Source organism: Tachypleus tridentatus, unplaced genomic scaffold (genome assembly GCF_004210375.1).
Source record: "Tachypleus tridentatus isolate NWPU-2018 unplaced genomic scaffold, ASM421037v1 tig00004039_pilon, whole genome shotgun sequence".
NCBI classification, from domain to species: Eukaryota; Metazoa; Arthropoda; class Merostomata; order Xiphosura; family Limulidae; genus Tachypleus; species Tachypleus tridentatus.
Window position 1 is genome coordinate 27832 of NW_027467816.1, and position 25995 is coordinate 53826.

The 25995-nt window shown below is 30.5% G+C and overlaps 1 protein-coding gene across 1 annotated transcript in view; it reads right to left on the minus strand.

Moving 5' to 3' along the window:
• Positions 1–20563, minus strand: part of LOC143243689 (uncharacterized) — a gene marked incomplete at both ends in the record, with an annotated part of 44106 nt that extends 23543 nt beyond the window's left edge. The window contains 3 exons of the mRNA XM_076487329.1: positions 2351–2449; positions 17116–17203; positions 20427–20563. Coding sequence (XP_076343444.1) covers positions 2351–2449; positions 17116–17203; positions 20427–20563 — 324 coding nt within the window. The remainder of the gene's footprint in view (positions 1–2350; positions 2450–17115; positions 17204–20426) is intronic.
• Positions 20564–25995: the final 5432 nt, after the last annotated feature.

Below are 25995 nucleotides of genomic sequence, written 5' to 3' on the forward strand. Positions count from 1 at the left end.
TCACGTCACGCTCGATTCCTTGACATAGGAGCCACGAAATCCAAAATAATTTATCCAGATCGAATAGTTCAATTACTGTCTGTTCATTACGATTTTAGTGACAGAAGTAGTGGTGCCCTTAAACCTTACATATGTAGTAAGTGTTCGTATAGTAAGCCTAAAGTAAAGACGTATTGTGGAATTGCCTAGCCTAGAGTAAGTTATTTTCCGTTATATCGCTAACGTTTTTAATAAAAAACAAATCTCTTTAATCAACGGAGACTCTAAATTTAAAAAAAATTTTTTTTTCAGTTTTGTAGTTTATACGTTTCATTTTTTACTATCAGTACACAGATAACAACAATATTTGGTTATAATTCTATTGCTAAACAACGTAAGATAAAAACCATTGTTGAAACGTACTCTTACCAAAACGTTCTGGCTTTTCATCGTATTAGAATTACTTAATCTATTTGATTTTTACCAATACCTATGCTATGAATACGTCACGAATTCATTTCACGAATGATCTCAATTTTGATTGGCTCACAAAGGAATTTACTTATGCTTTACTGACTCAATTGTACTTTTCTGTCTTTTTATTGGTCAAGCTTGATTTCGTAATTTTTAAAACTTTCATTTAGCTGTGAAACATAAGGTTAGAGAATATGATGGGGTGTAAATGGTAGCAGCTGATCCACAATTTTTGACAGGCTATACGTTAGTTAATAGAAAAAAAAATTGATTTAAAGTGAACAATAACGTTGAAAATGTATGAAAAACATGAACAGTGTGAATACTTTTAATTTATTAAGCATAGTTCAAACCTGATGATGATACTCATGATTAGAAGTTAAAATTATGCTACACAGGGTGAAGTGTTATATGTACGTGATGTTAGCTCCTGGTTAATGATCTAGTGCTTATTCGTTAGCTAATCACTTTACGAATAAGAAACAACGTGGCTTAAATAGAAGCGACTCAGAAATTCTTCGGAAAAACTTAATATCGTAGTTTCATTTTAGTATTTGAATCTGTTCTACTTAAATTTTATTTGGTAAAGATATGGCTTTTTGAAGTAACCTGGAATTGGTAAGTTGGCTGAAGAACCTAAGAGAGAAGCAGAAGAGTGTGATGTGGTCAAATATTTCTTTACTTCTGTTCTAATCCTAGTGATGTGAAATATTTAAGTTGTTCTGAGACCAATCTCAACTCTTCCATGATCCAATATTTTTTTCAGTTTTTAGTATCATTAAACTCTTTGGATTTATTAATGAAATATTGTAGAAAATTATAGTAGATGTATATTTTCTCTCATTAAACTTAATGCAAGATATACGAAAGTTAAGCAAGGAACTGTGATCATTTATAGTAACATCATGTTGCATTAATTCTCCTGCTATACCAAATAATTTGAAAGCTTTCAACACTTTCTCAATGGCACTGATATAACCAAGACAGTTTGAGTAAAATATTATTCCAATTTAACTATAGGATAATTGTCTTATGTAAGATCTGAAACATTTAAATGTAAGGCAAATACCATTTTAATAAAAATTAATTTAATTGTTTGCTGAACTCAGAACATTAAATTCGTTTCTTCTTGACCTGTACATCCTCTATCACTTTTCACATCCTCTTTCACTTTTTACACTTCCTTACATTTTTCCTTTACATCCTCTTTCACTTTTTACACTTCCTTATATCTTTCCTTCACATCCTATTTCACTTTTCACACTTCCTTATATCTTTCCTTCACATCCTATTTCACTTTTCACACTTCCTTATATCTTTCCTTCACATCCTATTTCACTTTTCATACTTCCTTATATCTTTTCTTCATCCATTTCCTTTTCATACTTCCTTATATTTTTCCTTCACATCCTCTTTCACTTTTCACACTTCCTTATATCTTTCCTTCACATCCTATTTCACTTTTTATACTTCCTTATATTTTTCCTTCACATCCTATTTCACTTTCACACTTCCTTATATCTTTCCTTCACATCCTATTTCACTTTTCACACTTCCTTATATCTTTCCTTCACATCCTTTTTCACTTTTCACACTTCCTTACATTAATTTAGATCTCGTTCTTTTGTGTTAGCTTGTCAGAGAATATGTGTTTTCAGTATATTACTAGATGTTAAAGAAGAAGTTTTGTCTGGTATTTTGCTGTTTGGGAGAAAAGGTAACAACAGAGCTAATTATAAAACGGTAAGATATAATGACATTCTTTATCAACATATAGTTGACCTTTAGTGACACGACAGCATAAAAGTTTAACAAAATATTATACAATCAAATCGAAGCTTCATTTACTGAAATTAAAAACAACATGAAGAGAGAGTTGGTGACACTTAATCCGTACCTTCTTTAATACTTCTTCTTTGTTTGCGTTTTAACTTTTTGAAAAGGTGGCGCCATCTGCTTATAGGTTGTGTTATTCCCTTCTTTCTGGCACTTGAATCTGCAATATTATACATATATCATGGTTAAACAGATCACGTGATTAATATATATGAAAATAAATACTGATAATGAACATAGCTATGATATTTTTATAAATAAACAACAGAAAAAAACCAGGAAACGTAAGTAAAGATAAAATGTCAGAAATTGTTTAAGTGTCTCTTTTTGAAATCATTAAGCTAAGGTTCATTTACACCAGATATATCATTATACCATATGTTTATCTGATTACTATATCTGATGCAAAACAGCGCTTCCAAAAGTAATGAATAATATGCTCACATTTTATCCTTAAAATCTTCTATAAACAAGTTAACTGAAAAATAACATAGCGGGATTAGAACTTATGCTGTTCTCATATACTGGTAAACAAGTTGATTATCAGACTTTAAAGTTCCAGTTACAGACTGGACTCGCAAACTTTTTACTCTACGTTTTCAATTTTTCTTTCCTATGATACGAAATACGTAACTAAAAAGATCAGGATTTTTCTTTACTTTTCCCTGCTAAAACCTTAACATAAGAACTTAGAAGAGATAAGTTGACCATTGCAGATAAATCAACCAACGAATAATGACAATTCGTATTTACTTTTCAGTGGAGCTAATATTGCAAATACTGTTCCACTGAATACAGTTATTTTACATTTCCCAGTAAGGGCATGTAATCTATACTTTTGTGAAATATAAATATCATAAATAAAAGGGCAAACATCTTTTATAAAGAAAGCTGTAGTTCACACTAGTCATTGTTGTTCGAAAGAAACATATAATGTACTTTCAAGTCAATATTATTATAGAAAATATAACTCTTAATTTTAGAACTTTTCAATGTCTTATGTTTTGTCATGCATTTAAAAAAATGATTATCCCAATAGAATTACTTCTAAAGCACTTACATTCTGAAATCACTTACATTCTGTTAGAGAATTTACTTCAATTTTAACTTTTTCCTTATAGTTGTTTAACAGTGTTGCTTATTGATTGTGGTAAAAGGTTTTTGATGAAAATACAGAGTATTGCAATTGTTTTTTGTTTAAAATACAGAGTATTGTAATTGTTTGTTGTTTAAAATACAGAGTATTGTAATTGTTTGTTGTTTAAAATGCAGAGTATTGTAATTGTCTGTTGTTTAAAGACAGAAAGAGATATTGCAGATTATATTAACAAACCTATGTTTTTTATGGGAAAAGTATAGATAGCCTGCCAGACAACTATCATCACTATAGCCGACTTAGAATCAAATACACCATATAATAAACATTCTCTGTACATCTGGGCTTACGCTAAGCAGTCTAGGAGTAGGCTAAAAAATGAAATATTCCAAGTAATAACCATTATTGCAACTGGTCTGTACGCCACAAACAAGACACAAAACATCAACTACAATAAGTAATAGCCATCATCTGTGCAACTGATCTGTATGTTGGACGACTTGTACAAAGCTCATAAAAATCAGCCATAACAAATAATAATGACCAGCATCTGAAAAACTGGTTTGTACGTAGAGAATCTGGATCAAAAGTATCTATTTCATCAATTATTGACAGCTATCTGTACAAACGTATACAGAGTTTGAGCCCGTTTTACTTCACCTTATCGTCACCTAACTTAATTTAGGTATCTAAGTAATGGTATAACATTTCATCGAATTTATTAGTTGTGCTTGCACTGTGAAGCAAAACTAATTCAAAACCCAATAGATATTATTAAGATTTTGGCCCGGCATGGCCAAGCGTGTTAAGGTGTGCGACTCGTAATCTGAAGGTCGCGGGTTCACATCCCCATCGCGCCAAACATGCTCGCCCTTTCAGCCGTGGGGGCATTATAATGTGACGTTCAATCCCACTATTCGTTGGTAAAAGAGTAGCCCAAGAGTTGGCGGTGGGTGGTGATGACTAGCTGCCTTCCCTCCTGTCTTACACTGCTAAATTAGGGACGGCTAGTGCAGATAGCCCTCGAGTAGCTCATAATGGGATTGACCATCACATTATAACGCCCCCACGGCTGAAAGGGCGAGCATGTTTGGCGCGACGGGGATGCGAACCCGCGACCTTCAGATTTCGAGTCGCACACCTTACCCCATCTGGCCATGCCGGGCCCAGTTCATTATTTAATATCACAGTGATTATAAATTATATATGTTACTACTTCACATTCATTAAGGCCAGAATTTCATTAGTTGTCATTATAAAAACCACCGTATTCTACTAGACAATTAAAATACTTTAAATTGGTTATTAAAATGAGTTATTATAGTTTGAATGCTGAAAATAGTACTGCATTTTACATAAAATTGGTTTTGAGACTTCAGTGAAGGTTACCCTAATCGTAACCCTTCAAAATGTTCAAAATTAAAACTCAATATTACATGTTTAGTTAATTTTACTTTATCCAAATACGCACATATATATATATATATATACGATTTTTATACTTTACACCTAATATAATTCAAGCGATTTCCCAATTTGATACGACATAATGAAGTTCATGTTAACTTTCTGTAATAACTTTAGTCTATATTTTAAGGTGCTTAAGTTTGGCTCATTTTTAGCTAATATCATTTTCAAGTGGAGTGTAATATCATTGGAGAGATACTTCTTTGTAAAACACAGTGATTTGAAAAGCATCCAACTTATGACCAAGATTTAAACAGGGCACAGCCTAGAAAACAACGTTAAACCTTCAGCTAGTTGCCACTGTAGTTGAACAAATAATTAATTATTAAATATATAAATTTCACTATAAATAGGCATTTAAACATGGCAGAGCCTTAAAAGCAACGTTAACATTTAAACTAGATAAACACCTGAAAACTAGTTGCGATCATGGCAGGACAAATTATTAATTGTCAAGTACACACGTTACACTGTTAACATTTAATGATGTCAGAACCATAAGAGCAACCCTAAACCGTCAACTAGTTGTACTCTACCCTAAAGTTAGTTGGAATCCTGGTTGAACTGAGGACTATTTATTAAGTTTTACCATCAACAAACAGAGCCATTAGAAACAAACTAAAATTTGTTATACTTCATCTGAAAAACTTGCAACGGCCGTAACTGAGCAAAGTAATAATTCTTATGTTGTGGAAATTCAGTTAAAAGCGTAGAAAGTTGTAGTGATGCAGAATAAACCGAAAACCAACTGATTTGTCATACAGTAAGTATTTGAACATTTGGCTACAACAGTTACGTCACCGTTAATACTGTGCTGAACCAGACATAACAAACTTTGAAAATGTTTGGCTAAAAGTTGAATGTTATTCTATTTGACTGTCCCTTTCTCTGGTGGGCTAGCTCATTAAACCTAAGTTTTCTCAGACTTTAACATTAAAATATAGAGAAATGTTACACATACAAAGCAGTTCCGACTGAACCAACTAATTATCATGTATGTAACCAGTATAATCAGTGATGACGAGAAAACCCACTTGTAGAGAAAAAATATATATGTAAAAACGGCTCGTTTGTATATTCAGAAAGTTAAGCGAAGAAGCTATGACTCAAAATACCTCAGTTTCCATGCAAATACCCAGTAAGCACTAATGTTTTTTTCTCTATCATTTCTCCTTGCTATTGTGTTCTACGTGATAGATCTGGTTATTATAGACCATTAGTCTGTAATGCACGTATTGTGCTCTATGATTAATTTAGTGTTTCTTTTATTAGTAATATTGGTAAGAATATTTAATGTATTTATCTTTATTATCTTAAGTAGTTTATTATTGCATTTAAATTATAGTCTGTCTGGTTCGTTTCAGCGTACAACTGCATAGTGGATATCTTATCCACTACGAGGAACTGAATCCGTATTTTAAAGTTCGGGGCTCTTTTATTATACAGATAATTTTGCATTGTTAGCTTAGAATGTGGATTCATGACTAGCTCGGATCCTAAGCTGGCTAAATCTGGTGAGATATTACAATATGAAACAATGCATTATAATATTTATAAGTATATATTAATTATCTTTAGAGGTTAATTACGCTATATTATAATGATTTCGGAGCTTCACCACGTAGTTGCAATCCATGAAACCAAGTCCGATCATGCTATAACTGACGTTATGCATTTGATAATAGCACTTCCACGTATTTTCCAATTCAAAAGCCTCCGTCGTGAGGTTGTCCCAAACAAGCACAATACTATCACTATTTAACACCCATAAATAGCTTGGGGAACGGTAGTCTGAAAACATCTTTTTTAAAAGTTTGATAACAGAATTTCCTGAGCTGACAAGTATGGTTGGCAAGTCGACTGGAATGTCTTCATAAGGAATAATACGTATACCCAATTAACACTCTACCTGAGTTTAATTTGTAATAAAACCATTTAAATATTAAACATTGGAATTACAATTATTATTCCAGTGATTTCTTATAATTATAGGATTTAAACAGTAGAATTTGAGGTTATGAACATTATTTCAGTCATTTCGTATAATTAAAATAAATAGTAGACTTTAGAGCTATAGTTACTCCTTCAATCATATGTTAAAATAAAGCAAATTAAATCGTTTACTTTAGAGTTATATTTATAACTTCAGTAATTCGTGGAAACATCTGATGTACAAATGATTTTTCTTACAATTTAGACTGAATTCCTTGTTAATTAGGTTATATACTATTGCCCGTAACACATGGACGTTTTTGCCGCAAAAATCTGTGCTCACTTATTCTCGCTTTTTACAAGACGCCGAGCTCGAATGACCAGGTATCTTTATGGGTGATTTTAGTGTCCCATTTTAATCCATATATCTTTGTTTTCCTATACCACTGCGTACAAAGATATTCCAAATCTTATGAATTCTCAATTTCCGGTTTGAGCACATATTTATAAAGTATTATAATGTAATTATAATTTAATTTTAGGTGCGCCATGGGCTAAGTTACACAATAAGTTACAAATTTTAACTCAAGCAGTCACACACAGGCCACAATGACCAAGAGAGTGAGACTGGATATGAAATTATTACAGAGATCGTTAACAACCTTTGAAAATTAGCGTTCTCGGACAGCCCTGTGGAGTTTCGAGGAAGTAAGATACTATACATTTCCATTCGGTAGTCTGAGAAGTAGGATAGTCTTTATAATGTAACATTTAAATATATATATATGAAATACGTTGGTAACTGATGCTTACTATTAACAAACAGTAATGAATAAAAAAATAGTGATAACTCCTGCTCAGAAACGTGATGTTAACAACATGCTAAACATGCTGTCTTCACTTAATTCATGTATATCGATCAAACTTATGCACATATATGACATTTCTTTTCTTTCTATAAATATGTGGATTGAAGAGAGGAAAAATTCGATTTGAAATGAATAGCCATAATACTGAAATTCTATTTAAGACAGTTGTAGCATATCAGGTCTATTTGCATTTAATCAAAAAAAAAATTATGGAAGATTATTATTTCTCAGAGTGATGTTTTTCTTTGTATTTACAACCAGTAATTGAAGGTGCAACACTACATGGAACGTAGCTTATCCAATTGTTCGTGAATTTTTATCCTGATCTTTGGTTGCCAGTCTCTGAAATCGATAACACAGATTGAAAAAATAAAGTCCACTCAGAAACATTTGTTGTAGCTCGAGAGTTGTAAACGGAAAACAAGTACGTATTGTAAACGCAAAACGAAATCAATGCAAAGCGAGTTCATTAGTTAAGAGAGAGAAGTAATTGAGTGATAAGTAGTAAAGGTGATAATGAATAAATGCAGAGTTTTAAGTTTAATTAAAAAACCCATAATCAACCAATGTCAATAAAACTCTCACTAACTAATAAGGCAAATAGCAAATGTCTTTTATGATGCTTGTTTACGGAACGAGCAATTGGAAAATAAATCATTGTAAAAAAACAACTATATAACAAACAGTAAATTATATTTACGTTTTAGTATAATATACTCCACATATTCGAATGACAATAAAAACAAAACATATATTTTATATCATTGTTTCAAGAGTGACAGAAATAACCCATATTTTATCAACGTTACTCAACGCTACAACATTGTTGTTCATGTGAGAATCAGTTCTACTTGAGGTTATGTACAATAAGGAGTTAATAATATTAACTACACATTTCACAGATACTTGTTTTCCTGAAATGAAGCAAAGAAAATGGAAATACTTGAACGGTTAGTAATTAATATGAAGATATCATAAAGTTACAAGTGGTTATTCTGGTTTAGAATTGAAGTGAGCTCCAAACATATTTAATTTTAAAACTATGTGTGATAAATGTATATGTAATACAGTTTACAAACTATACATTTTGTTGGAACGTTTATTATTTTTTTATGAACAATTGAAATATGTATCACTTTGTGATACCCGAAAGATAGTAGAAATATACAATGTGTACGACATTCAAAAAGTTCCAGGTCACCTGAGAAATGCGACACCTAGAAAGCGAGTCAAGTGGCATAGGTGCTTGTTGATTACTCTAGGTAACATCAAACTTTGGTTAACTAGTAGTGAATTAGCTTTCTTCACTAGGGTGACCATTAAGACTCTAGAGCAAGTTGTAAACAATACTTTGTCCTGGATAAGACTTTGGGTGAAATAAAGTTGACAAGGTTTAAATAACATATTGATACGATTGGTTTAAGTTATGGGATTAAAATATATTACTCTAAAAGTATTTGTATCGTATCAGAACCAGTAAAAGAAGAAACATTTTAATTAAAGCATATTTGAATGTATCCTAATGTATGCTTGATGGGTTTCATACTTTGAAGGATAGCCTAAAGCATATGTTAAGAAATACATCAGTCCTATATTTCTAGATTATGAAAAACGGAGGGATAACAGTTTAACATTGTGTATATATATGTGTGCATATTTCAAATGATAAGAGCCATTTACACTTATCCTATCCATAAAAATTATTAATTTATGGATGAGATCATTTTCTTTGCTCTGGTTGTAATCAAACAATTTTTGATAAAGATTTACAGCAAAAGGTAAATTTAATTTGCGAGACAAAAGATTTATTTTACTCTTTTGCGTTTAAAAATATGCTATATTTTGTCTGAAAAAAACAACAATAAAAAGAGAACAATGTATTAAAAACATCTGAAACTATGATAATTTTGTTCGTTGTTTCTTACCTAAATGAATATTCTCGTCACTAAAATGTAGTCACTGATAATAGTCAATTTAATCTCGAATGCAAGAAACTTTGCTCTTTAAGTAAATATCGCCTCAAGAATAACAGCAAGGACTTGTATATAGTTCCTATAAAATTGTTTTTTATACATTTATTCTCTCAGTTAGAATGTTTTGAACGGTAAATGTAGGAATTACATTTCTTGCATCAGCCAGTTCTTATAATTAGATGATTTAAACAGAAAACTTTAAAATTATATTTATTATTTCAATACCTTTTCACATTAATAATTAAATGTTTAAAGAGTAAAAGTTGGAGTTATATTTAATAAATTCAAGCATTTCTTGCAATTAAGATTCTAAAGAAAATAAACTTTCCAGTTGTGTTCATTATTTCAGTTACTTAAAATTCATAAATGGTTTAAACAGTAAATGTAAGAATGATAATGAATATAAATAATTCGTATTTCAGTCCTTTCTTCCTATTATATGCTTTAAAAAGTAAATCTTTGACTTCTACTTATTACTAGAGGTGTTTGCTATTATCAATTGCTTTAAAAAGTAAATGTTAAATTTGTAATAAAACCATTTTAATATTAAACATTAGAATTACAATTATTATTCCGGTGATTTCTTATAATTATAGGAGTTAAACAGTAGAATTTGAGGTTATGAACATTATTTCAGTCATTTTGTATAATTAAAATAAACAGTAGACTTTAAGCGCTACAGTTATTCCTTCAATCATACGTTAAAATAAAACGATTTAAATAGTATACTTTAGAGTTATATTTATAACTTCAGTAATTTTTGTAATTAAATGCCTTTACGAATAAACATTGGACTTTTAGTTATCATTACAAACAATTACAATCTAAAAATTAAATACTGTAATTACACATTTATTAACCCAGCCATTTCTTATGATTATATGCTTCAAATATTAAATTGTTTAGTTATATATTTATTAACCCAGTCATTTTGTATAATTATGTGCTTCAAATATTAAATTTATTTATAATCACAGCCATTTGTTATAAATAAATACATTGAACAGTAAATGGTGAAATTATACTCGTTACGTTAGTCATTTCTCAAAATTAAGGATTTAAACAGTTGTCTTTGGAGTTAAACATATTTATTGAACCATTTTTATAACAAATGAACAACTCAAGCAGAAATTAGTGGAGTTATATTTATTATTTCAGTCATTTCTTATTATTGATTGTTTTAAAATTAAATTTTAAAATAATATTCATTATTTTAAGCATTTCCTTTTTTAAATGCTTTAAACAGTAAGTAGTCGAGTTGTATGTTTTTCCACAATGATTCCTCATAATCAAATGCCTTGAACATTAAATGTTTATACTTATTAGTTACATAATTTCTTATAATTAAACGACTCAAACAGTGGGCATTGGAATTATATTTATTACTTAAGTCATTTCTTATAATCAAAATATTTAAACTGTAGGCTTTAGAGTTATACTTATTACTTCAATCATTTATAATAATTAAATGATTTAAAAAGTAGATGTTCGAGTTGTATTTATCACCTCAGCCATTTGTTTCAATCAAATGCTTTAAACAGTAAATGTTGGAGTTCTATTTATTACTTTAGTCATTTCTTGTAATTAAATGATTTAAAGAGTAATTGATGAAATTGTGCTTATTGTTTCAGTTATTTCTGTAATTAAACAATTTAAATTATAGACGATGAATCTTTATTACTTCAGTCTTTTCTTTTTATGAAATGATTTAAACAACAGACGTTGTGGTTCTATTTGTTACTTGAATCATACCTTATAATTAAACAATTTAAATTATAAACGATGAATCTTTATTACTTCAGTCTTTTCTTATAATGAAATAATTTAAACAACAGACGTTGTGGTTCTATTTGTTACTTGAATCATACCTTATAATTAAACAATTTAAATTATAAACGATGAATCTTTATTACTTCAGTCTTTTCTTATAATGAAATAATTTAAACAACAGACGTTGTGGTTCTATTTGTTACTTGAATCATACCTGATAATTAAACAATTTAAATTATAGACGATGAATCTTTATTACTTCAGTATTTTCTTTTTATGAAATAATTTAAACAACAGACGTTGTGGTTCTATTTATTACTTGAATCATACCTTATAATTAAACAATTTAAATTATAAACGATGAATCTTTATTACTTCAGTCTTTTCTTATAATGAAATAATTTAAACAACAGACGTTGTAGTTATATTTATTACTTGAATCATACCTTATAATTAAACAATTTAAATTATAAACGATGAATCTTTATTACTTCAGTCTTTTCTTATAATGAAATAATTTAAACAACAGACGTTGTAGTTATATTTATTACTTGAATCATACCTTATAATTAAACAATTTAAATTATAAACGATGAATCTTTATTACTTCAGTCTTTTCTTATAATGAAATAATTCAAACAACAGACGTTGTAGTTATATTTATTACTTCATTCATTTCTTATAATTAAACGACATAAATAGTATATTTTGGAGTTGTAAATATTAATTCACTCATTTGGTGTAACTAAACGACTTAAACAATAAATGTTGAAGCTAAACATAATACTTGAACCATTTCTTACAACTAAATATCTTAAATAGAAGACAATGGAGTAATACTTATTACTTCACTGATTTATTATAATTAAATGCTTTAAGCAGAAAATGTTCGAGTTGCATTTACGACCATAAACATTTCTTATAATTAAAAACACTAAATGTTTCAGATATTTTTATCACTGCAGTCATTTTTTATAATTAATGATTTAAACATAGAATGCTGAAGTTGTATTTATAACCACAGACATTTCTAATAATTCAATGCTTTGAAAAGTAAATGTTTGAGTTACATTTGCTATCACAGTCATTTATTACAATGAAATACTTAACACAGTAAATGTTAAAGTTATACTTATTATTTTATTCATTTCATGTATATTAATGATTTAAACAGAAGACTTTTTCATAATAAATTCATTTTTTTTCGAATTAAATGCTTTAAACGGTAAATATTAGAGTTGTAATATTTATTTCAGATATTTTAAACAATATTTATTACCACAATAATTAACTTTAATTTAATGCTTTTAACGTTGGATCTTGAAGTTATAATTATTATTTCAGTCTTTTCTTATAATTATGAATTAAACAGTAGAGTTTGGATTATGAATTATTAATTATGAATTAAATAGTAGAGGAGAGAACTACACTTATTACTTCAGTCAGTTTTTATAATTAAGTGATTTAAACATTAAATGTTGAAGTTATATTTATTACCAGAGTAATTTATTGTAAATGAATATTTTAACAAGTAAATGTTTGAGTGATATTTATTACTTCATCCATTTCTTGTAATTACATCATTTAAACAGTAGAAATTGGAATTATATTCATTATATCAGTAATTTCTTCTAAATAAATAAGGGTTAGTAGCAGACACTTATTATGACAGTTTGACTAATTTCTATTGAAAAACCTAACTTGAAATTCCTTAACAAAAACATAAAACGTGAGCCCTGCTTTAAAGATCGAGAGAATGCACCACAATTGACCCATAAAATCCTAAAACATGAAAACGTTCAGCTGTTCGCACTTAAATCAAAGTCTTAGATAAAATTTTAATAAAAAGTAATTATGTTCAAATTCTATAGTAAACCTACTCTTGAATTCAATAATTACGTATGATTAATCGCATTTTCTATGAACGACTTACTCATGCTAATACAGTGTAGTGTTGCAACAGTCTTTTCAGCGCGGATTACATGTTTAGAACCAATACATGTCTTCAACTGACGTCAAAATTATTATGGTCTATAGTTTACTCACCATATTGGACATCGAATTGCCGTTTTCCTAGTAAATGAAAAATACAAATTTGACTTCTTTGTTTTCTGACCCTGTAACTCACCTTATCAATGCGCATTAAGAAAAAGATATAAAAAAACTGCATAGCCTAGAGCTTAGGATCAATTTATTTGGTGAACAGAGATATTTACGCATTAAGTATTACCGATTCTTGTATCTATAGGAATTACTGTTGATCGCTAGAAAAGAATGTTTGACATCCAATACAGCGGTGATGAATGAAGTTTTGTGATGTCGCATGCAAGCCATTTATTTGGTTCAAGGTGATTTTATGGTCACAGTAAAATGTAACGATTAGACGTAAGAATAGAATATTGTGTCCCAGTACTTCGCGGTTATACATATAGCAGAATAGCATGAGTATGAAAAAATTGTGAAAAACTCTGTGCACAGGGTGAAGCATAATCCACAAGTACATTAGTTGTTCTAGATACACACCGGTGAAACAACCTGTTCCAAAAATATCACATATGTGAGAGATAGGACTTTAGTGAAATATCATTGAAATCTTATGTGTACGTTCACTGAATGGCCAGAACAATAAATAGGTTACTGACCACGAAGTGATAACACTTTCGCACGGGGTACAGAGAACACACAATACGTTTTTATTGGTCTATTGGACAAACTTGGCCTGATGACTGTCGTGTTTTAACTGTAAATCGAAAAGTTCATGGTTCGCGGCTCGTTGCCAAAAAAGACGCGACTCCCACGTTGGGACCGGGAGTGCTCAATAACAGTAACAGTCATAACCCTGTATTCGGTTAGATAAGAAAAAACTCATGCTTTGGCGGTGAGTACTTTTGAATTACTATCCATGGCATAGTCTATCAGGACAAAATCAGGGTTTTTTTTTTTTTTCAGAAGACAATTTGTGTAGCTTTATCATTCATCTCTGAATTAACACATTAAAAATAACACAACACCTAATCAGTAACTGAAATAAAGCACACAGTGAGATTATGGTAACTACAATAATACTCATATTAGAACTGCAGTTACTCGAATAAGGCACACATTAGCACTAAGGTAACTACAGTAATACTCATATTAGAACTACAAATAAACGGTAACTCAGACGCTCAAAATTTTAACAAAATTATGTGTAATTTACGTCAACTTATTGCATAACACTAAAATTATATATAGTCTTACAGCTTTTATTGTGTTGACATCTTTGCTGGTAAGAATGATTACAATCAATAATACCTTTCACAAGACAATAGTATGAGGTTTGTTGTATTTTCAAACACTACAATGTTTATTTAGTCCTTCAGATTTGTTTGTTTTGTTTTGAATTTCGCGCAAAGCTACACGAGGGCTATCTGAGCTAGCCGTCCCTTACTTAGCAGTGCAAGACAAGAGGGAAGGCAGCTAATCATCACCATCCACCGCCAACTCTTGGGCTACTCTTTTACCAACAAATAGTGCGATTGACCGTCATGTTATAACGCCTAGGCGGCTGAAAGGGCAAGCATCTTTGGTGTGACGGGGATTCAAACCCGCGACCCTCAGATACGAGTCGAACGCCTTAACCCACCTGGTCATGCCGGGCATCCAACAAAAGTTTTTTTTTTTAAATAGTTGTTGCAGTGTTTATTGTATCCTAACTATCCTGACGTACGTTACATTCGCACTTATTGTAACTAAAGCATTTAATATTACACTGTGTTCTGTATAGTCAAATACTTTTTCATAATCCATAAATTCCACACATAAAGGTAAGTTGTGATTATTTGGTTAGTTGCATGTAAATAATCAGCTGTTGAGAAACTTTCCGAAATGTTTCTTGTTCTCCTGGCACTCTTGATTAAATAAGTGAGACATTAGGATTATGGGATGCTAAGTTCTTTACATCTGTTTTCTCCCCCTCCCTCATAGAAAGTGATGATCTTTGCCTTTGGCATCTTTTTGACTCCAATATTTTGTTAAACAATTCTGTTATCTGTGATGTCGAGAAAACCCACTTGTAGAGAAATATACGATGACCGAAGAAGGTCGAAACGTTGTTCCCTCTTCTATGTAAAATATTTTCTCAACCCAAACGAGCCGTTTTTGCATATATATAATTCTGTTATCTGCTTTAATGTTGTTGTTGTTTTGAATTAAGCACAAAGCTACACAATGGGCTATCTGTGCTCTGCCAACCACGGGTATCGAAACCCGGATTTTAGCGTTGTAAGTCCGCAGACATACCCCTGAGCCACTGGGGGGCCTGCTTTTATGTTTCAGTTCCGCCTGCTTTTGAAATTTCGCTGGTGATCATAACGTTTTATTGAGATTTTCTGTTCTTCACCTAAGTCAATGTACTCTTAATTTTCGAGAGTAAACTTTTAGGTACTTCTGTTTTTTATCTGCTTCATTTGTGTTCCTGTTTCCTCGTTAATAGTTATTGTATATAAAAAACTGTACATATCTCAATTGAGTTAGTGAACAAAGGTACAGATGCAGATGATAAGATGCTAACAGAAATAATATGATGTAAATCTCTTTACAAATTCAACAAAAAAAATTGACGTGCTATTAAACAGTTTGAAAGTTAGTAGTAAAAAAACAGGATTCAAATACATAAGAAAAACCAAATATGTGACCACCTATCATGACATAGATACCATTAAAGTTGAGAATGAAGAAATGTAGAAAGCATCAGAGTACAACTATTTAGGACAAACCCTCAAAATGGAAATCACAACAGTAGAAGAAATTTTGGTTAGAATAAAAGTAACAAGGTGATGTTTTGATGCTATTTTGAAGGAAACGATCATGAATCAATGTATATATACTACCAACCTTAACATATGGTGACCATACGTGGGCACTAATGAAATGGATATGGAAAAGCATGGAAACAACAAAAAGCTATGGAAAGAAAAATACTTCGCATAACACTACAAGACAGATGGAGAAATGACAGAATATGAAAAACAACAAATATAATAGATGCAGTAAGGTTTATTCTGAGAAGTATATGGACATGGGCTGGGCATGTATTTTGATTATGGGTGGGCATTAAGAAGAATGGAATGGCAACCTGGGATAGGGAAAAATCTACGGGAAGGCAAAAAGAAGATGTTAGAACAATATAGTGATGGAAGCAGGAATCAGGGAACACGGTAAGCTAACAATATCAAATACTGGAGGGATGACTGTAGCTTAGATAGATAGATAGCTGGCTTAATGAGTTAGATAGATAGATAGCTGGCTTAATGAGTTATGAGTGAAACAGTTTTTCAACAATAGATGTAGTGTGGTTAAAAAAGCATTATACGCTCTTCTTCTCGGAAAAACACCGTACGAAACCAATTAATAAGCGTTGTATTAAAAAAAAAATGCAATAAATCTAATGCTACTGTGTTATGGCATTTGTAACAGATATAGCCATTTCTATAGGTTGTTGGTGAACTATCAAGTTAATAACACAAACATTTGTTGCGCTAATAGATACGAAAATAAAATGTTTGTTATTCCATTTACTACATTAAAAACCATAAACATAGTACCTCTATCAGCAATCTACCTAAAGTGTTACAAGCTTATGGTACTGTATTTCAATTAAAAATCCTCTCATGTCACCCAGAAAACGTAAAACATGTCTGAAACTTTGTGTAGCAAGATATTTAAACTAAGGACTTACCTCCTGTTTGAAAAGTAAAAAATGTTTGGTCGAGCAAAATATTTTCATAACTTTGATTAACAGCAACTTTGAAGCCATGCGATCCTTTCTGTAAGTACAAATAAAAAAATTAACATTTTTTCCTGTCCTATGAATTTCTCTTACTATGCACATGGAGTAATTAGGTTGTTCCTACAATAAATATGTACTTGACGAACTGATGTAAGTATGTGGTATTTTTTTTGAAAATTAATTGGGCAGTAAAAAATTAAGATATTTTTTGTTATTAGTGAGATAGACCGCATGATTTGAATGCTTAATAACTTAGATATCGTATGGTATTTGGACTTTCTCTAAGTTAAATGGTTTGCTGTGCTCATAAATCATACACTTCAATATGTATATTAAAAATTACGGTTTTTACAGAAGGAGAAATCTTAATTTAAACACTTACAAGAAACGTCGTACCTGTTTAAATACAAAATATTCCTTACACTAAAGTTTATAACACGTAAAATATTTATCACCACTAAGTAAACTCAAACGAATATTGTGTTAAAACAATAGGTTTTGTTTTAGTTTATTCTTGTTCATGGCTTCAAAAAGCCGATTAAGAATACTTGGATATGAAGACGAAGAATGAAAATGTAGCCAACTTTCCTTGTGTTGAAGAATGTTGAAGCTATAATATTTTTCGTGTGTAATTTTTAATTAATTATATTTACAGGTAGGTATAAGTTAAATTACAGATACATACCAAATGCGAATGTAAAAATTGCAGTTTATCCGGTCAAACATTTTCATTGTCTAACCCTAACTTAGAGGAGTTAACTTTTATTAGTTGGGTTCTTCTTAGCTAATGGTTCAATGACAAGATATTTGTCGATGAATAAACAACAAAGTTAAAACGTTGAGATGTGTCTGGGTCATCGCTGACCTTAAGTTTGAGAATGATTACTTATTTGACACATCACAAGTAACAACGGCAAAGAGTTCTCATGTTGGGATAAAATTTCATCTAACGGAAATAACATTTTTTAACTGCAAGCTGTTTAAAACTTATTGTTATATCCCTAGTATCTCCAAAGATAAACTTTTGTTAATCTTTCAGTATTCTATGCAAACTCTCATATCCGGTGGTCTATAAAGTTTTTGATCCATCGTAAAATAATCTCTACAATGCATGAATAAGTCGTTGGTGATTAGAAATATGCCCATAGTGAATACCATAATTTAACTTCTATTTCTGTTATAAGTAATCAAATTGTATATAGACCACAACATGGTATATGCTTGAGGATCAGTGATTTACTGTTTTTCCTGTGTGCCACCCTCCAACATGGCTTGGCATGCTCATGGTTATATCACTAAGTCTATTGATCTTACTAAACCTGTGGGGTTTTTTTATTCCTTTTTGATACAAGAGGTAACAGGTTTAACATTCTGTTGGACTTGATGAAGCTGACTGATAGAGATCGTAGTTTAGTTTATGAATTAGCTTTAATGTAATGGAGACAAAACAACTTGAACGGCCACTTACAGTTACACTATAAATTCCAATAATTGTAATGACTATAGAATCTTTTATACGCAATCAGACTATTTGAAATATGTGTGTGAAACAAAATATTTCTTACTAGGAAACAGCCTAATGGAGTGGTTACAATTACTTCGCCTTTGGTGAAGGTTTCTAGATATGATCTTTTAAATACGAGGTTACCTTGGCAGATTCGTTTTTATTTTACAGAGAAGGTAACAAAGAAACTCAATTGTACCGATCAAGGTTTTACGTCATCTCCAATTACTTATATAGCTATCCAAATGAGTGTCCGTACCTGAACAAAACCCCTTTAGGATACATATGTCTGGTCCTCGAGGACTCAAAAGGAAGCTAAAAAACACCCGATACTAGATTCACGTTCACTGATCCTGTAAACTCACTTTTAGAAACTATAATGCTTCGGTGACTTACAGGGCGCGTTTTAGCAGTTCTTGATACCCTCTTCATAAGGGAACTTCATATAAATAAGAACATCCTGGTTCCGCCCCGAGACAGGTTCTTTTGCTAACTTAAAAGAGATACATTAAAATTATGTTATTTGTAACAAGTTACATACGTGTAAGACCGTGTTTAACTTGGAAGTAACTTACAAATACGTGTTATTTCCACCAGGTTTATTATATTTCAGTTATGACCGACTTTTTTGTAATACATGTGCATATATTCTGTGATTTTGCAAATGGCGAATAACATTTGTGCTTTTGATCACAATAACTAAGATTTAGTCCAGTAGCTTTTTTCAAAGCATTTTATATATATATAAAATTGTTAATACTTTATAGGGGAAGGATTTTGCTCCAATTTGCTCGTAGTGTTTGCCTTCTGTATGTTTTTTGTGTTAAATTAGAGAATAATGTACTACACAGGTTTTGACTGGTTGTTACGGAAATAAAGTGACATATTGAACATTTGTTGTGATTTATTCGGCTTTTCTAAGGTTAAAGGAAAACGCAAAACTGCTGTCACAATTTGCGTTTACATCATCTCTGAACATGTTTAGGAGAGATGTTTTACTAAAAAAGAAGTTGAACAGAGTGATAAAACCTAGCTTACTACTAAACACGGATCTCTTCTCCTAGATTAAGAATGATTATTATTTAAATATAGCTGGTTATTTGTGTTCATAAATCCAAGTAGAATACTTATAGTATTCTATAAAAACCAAAGCAAACCGATAATAAATACCTTCTTTTAATCAAATAAATATTTTTTTTTATAATTTCAAAAAAAAGTATATATATACATATATATCACATACGTATACATGCTTTTTGAGAAATGTTTACCATTTCAGTATTATTAAAAACTGTTGATGCAACAAGTGTTTCTACGTTGATATAACTTAGTTACGCTAATTATTATTCTAGTAATTGTGATTTATAATTTCGGCATGCCGTTTTATTATGTTAAAAACAGTTTTTCCATTCCTCAGTGAAAGCATACATACCTGTGATAATTCTATCTAGAGTCAAACAAGTAGCATTATAATATATATATGAAACAATAAAAATCCATGTGTTTATAGCTTGCCGCAGATTTATATTTTCGGTGTTTAATAATTATTTTAAACAACATAAAATTTTATATGCTAGCAAAAATTTACTATGGATTTTGAAGACGTTGTTTTTCAAAGAATTCTCTGTTTTAGTCGAATCTTGGATATAATCAACAAGTGACGTTGCAAGTCAAAGGAAATGTGAACATGGTAGAATAGTTATTGTTTATATAATCTTCTTGATCGGATATTCTTCTGTGCCTAAAGAGAACTTACTGGTATAGAAGTTGTGCCTCCTGGGGCCCTTAGAATACTGTGATGTAGTGTATAGTAATTCGGATTAACAGGCGTGTTACGATCAGAAGCTTGTGAATGCCTGGTACGTCTGGAAACGGTTGAAATCAATAGCGTATCTGCAAAAAAAAAAAAAAAAAAAGGTAATCATTGGGCGTAAATAACTGTATAAAACTGACACTATATTATAGAATAAAACAGGAGTTTTAATGCGATAGAATATTAACTAACAATAGATGTCCTGAAACACCTTTATAAAGTAGTAACTCAGATATCATACACTTGTATCACCTTCAGAATCTTCCCTACAGAGAGCGATGTCTTTTTACATTCTTTCTTCTAAATAAATGAATTATACCCATCTGACTACAATTGTTTAGATATACGAATATCTTTAAGTTCTATATTTGGCAGATAGATTCCAGTTAAACGTAGTAATTAAGGCTTCTCCATCTATCTCCGTGCAAATACCTTTTATGTAAGAACCATCTCTCGCATCAAAAGTCTTATGAAGTTTCACATTATCTGATAAGAACTGACATTGTTCGTAATTGCAGTATTTGGCTGGTTGTTGTATAGATATGTTAACTAATGTAAACAGCTATGACTTCATATTAACTTCATTATCAGTTTCTCGGAAAATCTTTCTGTTAAGAAAATGCAATAAAAACACACATTGAAACACGCTCTCAACTGTATTAAAATATGATTGACGAACATAAACAGCATTTTACGGATGCATAAGAAGAGCCCATTAATTAAAAGTAAATAATGATGTTAATAAATTACAGTCTAGGTAAATTTTGATGTTCAACCAACTGATCTTTCAATACACCTAAATAAAAGGTTACTGTAATAACACTATACTACAGATGTTTTAATGTATTACTTTAACATTCTGTAATAACACTATACTACAGATGTTTTAATGTATTACATTAACATTTTGTAGCAACACTATACTACAGATGTTTTAATGTATTACATTAACATTTTGTAACAACACTATACTACAGATGTTTTAATGTATTACATTAATATTTTGTAACAACCCTATACTACAGATGTTTTAATGTATTATATTACCATTTTGTAACAACACTATACTACAGATGTTTTAATGTATTATATTACCATTTTGTAACAACACTATACTACAGATGTTTTAATGTATTATATTAACATTTTGTAACAACACTATACTACAGATGTTTTAATGTATTATATTAACATTTTGTAACAACACTATACTACAGATGTTTTAATGTATTATATTAACATTTTGTAACAACACTACACTACAGATGTTTTAATGTATTACATTAACATTTTGTAATAACACTATACTACAGATGTTTTAATGTATTATATTACCATTTTGTAGCAACACTATACTACAGATGTTTTAATGTATTATATTACCATTTTGTAGCAACACTATACTACAGATGTTTTAATGTATTACATTAACATTTTGTAACAACACTATACTACAGATGTTTTAATGTATTATATTAACATTTTGTAACAACACTATACTACAGATGTTTTAATGTATTATATTAACATTTTGTAACAACACTATACTACAGATGTTTTAATGTATTATGGTAACACTACATTTCAGCTGCTGTTAATGCAATATAGTGCCATTATACCAAAGCTGTTTCAATGCATTGTAATAACGCCGTTCTGAAGCTGTCTAAATTTATTCTGGAAACACACTAAAGCTGTTTTTAATGCATCGTAATAATGCTATAGCACGACTGTTTCAATACATTGTAGTAACACTATATATACTTGTTTCAGTACATTGTAGTAACACTGTAATACAGCTGTTTCAATACATTGTAGTAACACTATATATACTTGTTTCAATACATTGTAGTAACACTATATATACTTGTTTCAATACATTGTAGTAACACTATATATACTTGTTTCAGTACATTGTAGTAACACTATATATACTTGTTTCAGTACATTGTAGTAACACTATATATACTTGTTTCAATACATTGAAGTAACACTATATATACTTGTTTCAATACATTGTAGTAACACTATATATACTTGTTTCAATACATTGTAGTAACACTATATATACTTGTTTCAATACATTGTAGTAACACTATATATACTTGTTTCAGTACATTGTAGTAACACTATATATACTTGTTTCAGTACATTGTAGTAACACTATATATACTTGTTTCAATACATTGTAGTAACACTATATATACTTGTTTCAGTACGTTGTGGTAACACTATATATACTTGTTTCAATACATTGTAGTAACACTATATATACTTGTTTCAGTACATTGTAGTAACACTATATATACTTGTTTCAGTACATTGTAGTAACACTATATATACTTGTTTCAATACATTGTAGTAACACTATATATACTTGTTTCAGTACATTGTAGTAACACTATATATACTTGTTTCAGTACATTGTAGTAACACATATATATACTTGTTTCAGTATGCATTGTAGTAACACTATATATACTTGTTTCAGTACATTGTAGTAACACTATATATACTTGTTTCAGTACATTGTGGTAACACTATATATACTTGTTTCAATACATTGTAGTAACACTATATATGCTTGTTTCAATACATTGTAGTAACACTATATATACTTGTTTCAATACATTGTAGTAACACTATATATACTTGTTTCAGTACATTGTAGTAACACTATATATACTTGTTTCAGTACATTGTAGTAACACTATATATACTTGTTTCAATACATTGTAGTAACACTATATATACTTGTTTCAGTACATTGTAGTAACACTATATATACTTGTTTCAGTACATTGTAGTAACACTATATATGCTTGTTTCAATACATTGTAGTAACACTATATATACTTCTTTCAATACATTGTAGTAACACTATATATACTTGTTTCAATACATTGTAGTAACACTGTAATACAGCTGTTTCAATACATTGTAGTAACACTATATATACTTGTTTCAGTACATTGTAGTAACACTATATATACTTGTTTCAATACATTGTAGTAACACTATATATACTTGTTTCAGTACATTGTAGTAACACTATATATACTTGTTTCAGTACATTGTAGTAACACTATATATAGCTTGTTTCAATACATTGTAGTAACACTATATATACTTGTTTCAATACATTGTAGTAACACTATTTATACTTGTTTCAATACATTGTAGTAACACTATATATACTTGTTTCAATACGTTGTGGTAACACTATATAGCTTGTTTCAATACATTGTAGTAACACTATATATGCTTGTTTCAGTACATTGTGGTAACACTATAATATGCTTGTTTCAGTGCATTGTAGTAACACTATATATGCTTGGTTTCAATACATTGTAGTAACACTATATATGCTTGTTTCAATACATTGTGGTAACACTATATATACTTGTTTCAATACATTGTGGTAACACTGTAATACAGCTGTTTCAATACATTGTGAGTAACACTATATATACTTGTTTCAGTACATTATTGTAGTAACACTATATATACTTGTTTCAATACATTGTAGTAACACTATATATACTTGTTTCAATACATTGTAGTAACACTATATATACTTGCGTTTCGGTACATTGTAGTAACACTATATATACTTGTTTCAATACATTGTAGTAACACTATATATGCTTGTTTCAGTGCGTTGTAGTAACACTATATATGCTTGTTTCGGTACGTTGTGGTAACACTATATATGCTTTTTCAATACGTTGTAGTAACACTATATATACTTGTTTCAATACATTGTAGTAACACTATATATACTTGTTTCAATACATTGTAGTAACACTGTAATACAGCTGTTTCAATACATTGTAGTAACACTATATATACTTGTTTCAATACATTGTAGTAACACTATATATACTTGTTTCAATACATTGTAGTAACACTATATATACTTGTTTCAATACATTGTAGTAACACTATATATACTTGTTTCAATACATTGTAGTAACACTATATATACTTGTTTCAATACATTGTAGTAACACTATATATACTTGTTTCAATACATTGTAGTAACACTATATATACTTGTTTCAATACATTGTAGTAACACTGTAATACAGCTGTTTTAATACATTGTGATAACACTATATTATAACATTTTAACTCACTGCTATATATGTGTGTGTGTTTTCTTATAACAAAGCCATATTTTGCTGTTTCGACCGAGGTGAATCGAATCTCCAGCTTTAGCATTGTAATTCCGAAGACTTAAAGCTGTTACAGCGGAAGATGAATTGCAGTAACATATTATAGCAATTTTAATGCATTTTAATAACACTATAAACAACTATTTTAACGCATATAGCAGTATTATACTATAGTTTCTCTAATGCATTATACCACAGCTGTTTTAATGATGAATGAGAAGAGGGTGTTCATGGGACTCAGTGTAGAGACATTCAATTGGCAAAGCGTGGAAAGCATTCCGTGCAGAACCGAAGCCCCAGATTGTGTATAGGGTCCAATATATTCAGGCTACATATTCTGGTAGAACCACAGACCAAAATCCATAGTCTAACTCGAATGTACAAAGGCATGATAGATCTTCAACATAGAACATCTGTTCGATCCCAGAGAGGTGAAAGAGAGGACACAAAGGGTGTTCGATGCCCTTGTACACTTACTTAACACGGAGCTGCTTAATGTGAGAAATTAAAGTAAGCTTACATTTAAAGATAAACCCCAAAAACTTCGTCTCAGGAACCATGGGAAGAACTACATCACCGAGACGAAGATCAGGATAAGAGTGTAAATCTCTTTGGTCGTAAAAATGAATGCATTCAGTTTTAGAGGAAAATAAAGTAAAACCATTTGCTGTGGTTCACTTCAACAAGCGAGTGAGAACAATCTGAAATATGAATGCCATCGACATAGAGGCCGTTTGCAACAGTAAGAGGAAGTTGTTTAGCGTTAGCATTGGTCTTGATACAGAAAAGTATGACACTCAAAACACAACCCTGAAAAATTCTGAGTTCCTGTGTAAAGAAATGGGAAAGAACCGAACTCGCATAAACTTGGAATCGTTTATCACGTAAAAAGTTATGAATACAAGTCGGTATATTGCCATGCAGCCCATATGAATGAAAGTCTCACAAAATGCCAAGACTCCATGTAGTGTCAAGCCTTTTCAAGCTAAAAAAAAACAGAAACTATATGCTATCTTCCTTGAGGAAAGCTTCCCTTTTCGAGGTATCCATGCAAATCTGGTAGTCCATGGTGGAGCACTATCGACGAAAACCACATTGGGTCGGCGATACGAAGCAATCTGATTTAAGGAACCACACAAGACGAGCATTAGCCCTTCTCTTCAGGATCTAACAGAGGCAGCTAGTTAAAGCAACTGGACGATAATTAGAAGGAATCTTGGGATTCTTCCCATGCGTTGAAAAAAGGAAGAATAATGGCCCTGCATCATGTATCTGAAAATATATTCTATTACAGGATCAGGTTAAAGACAACCAAAACAAGAACAAGAAAGGCATAA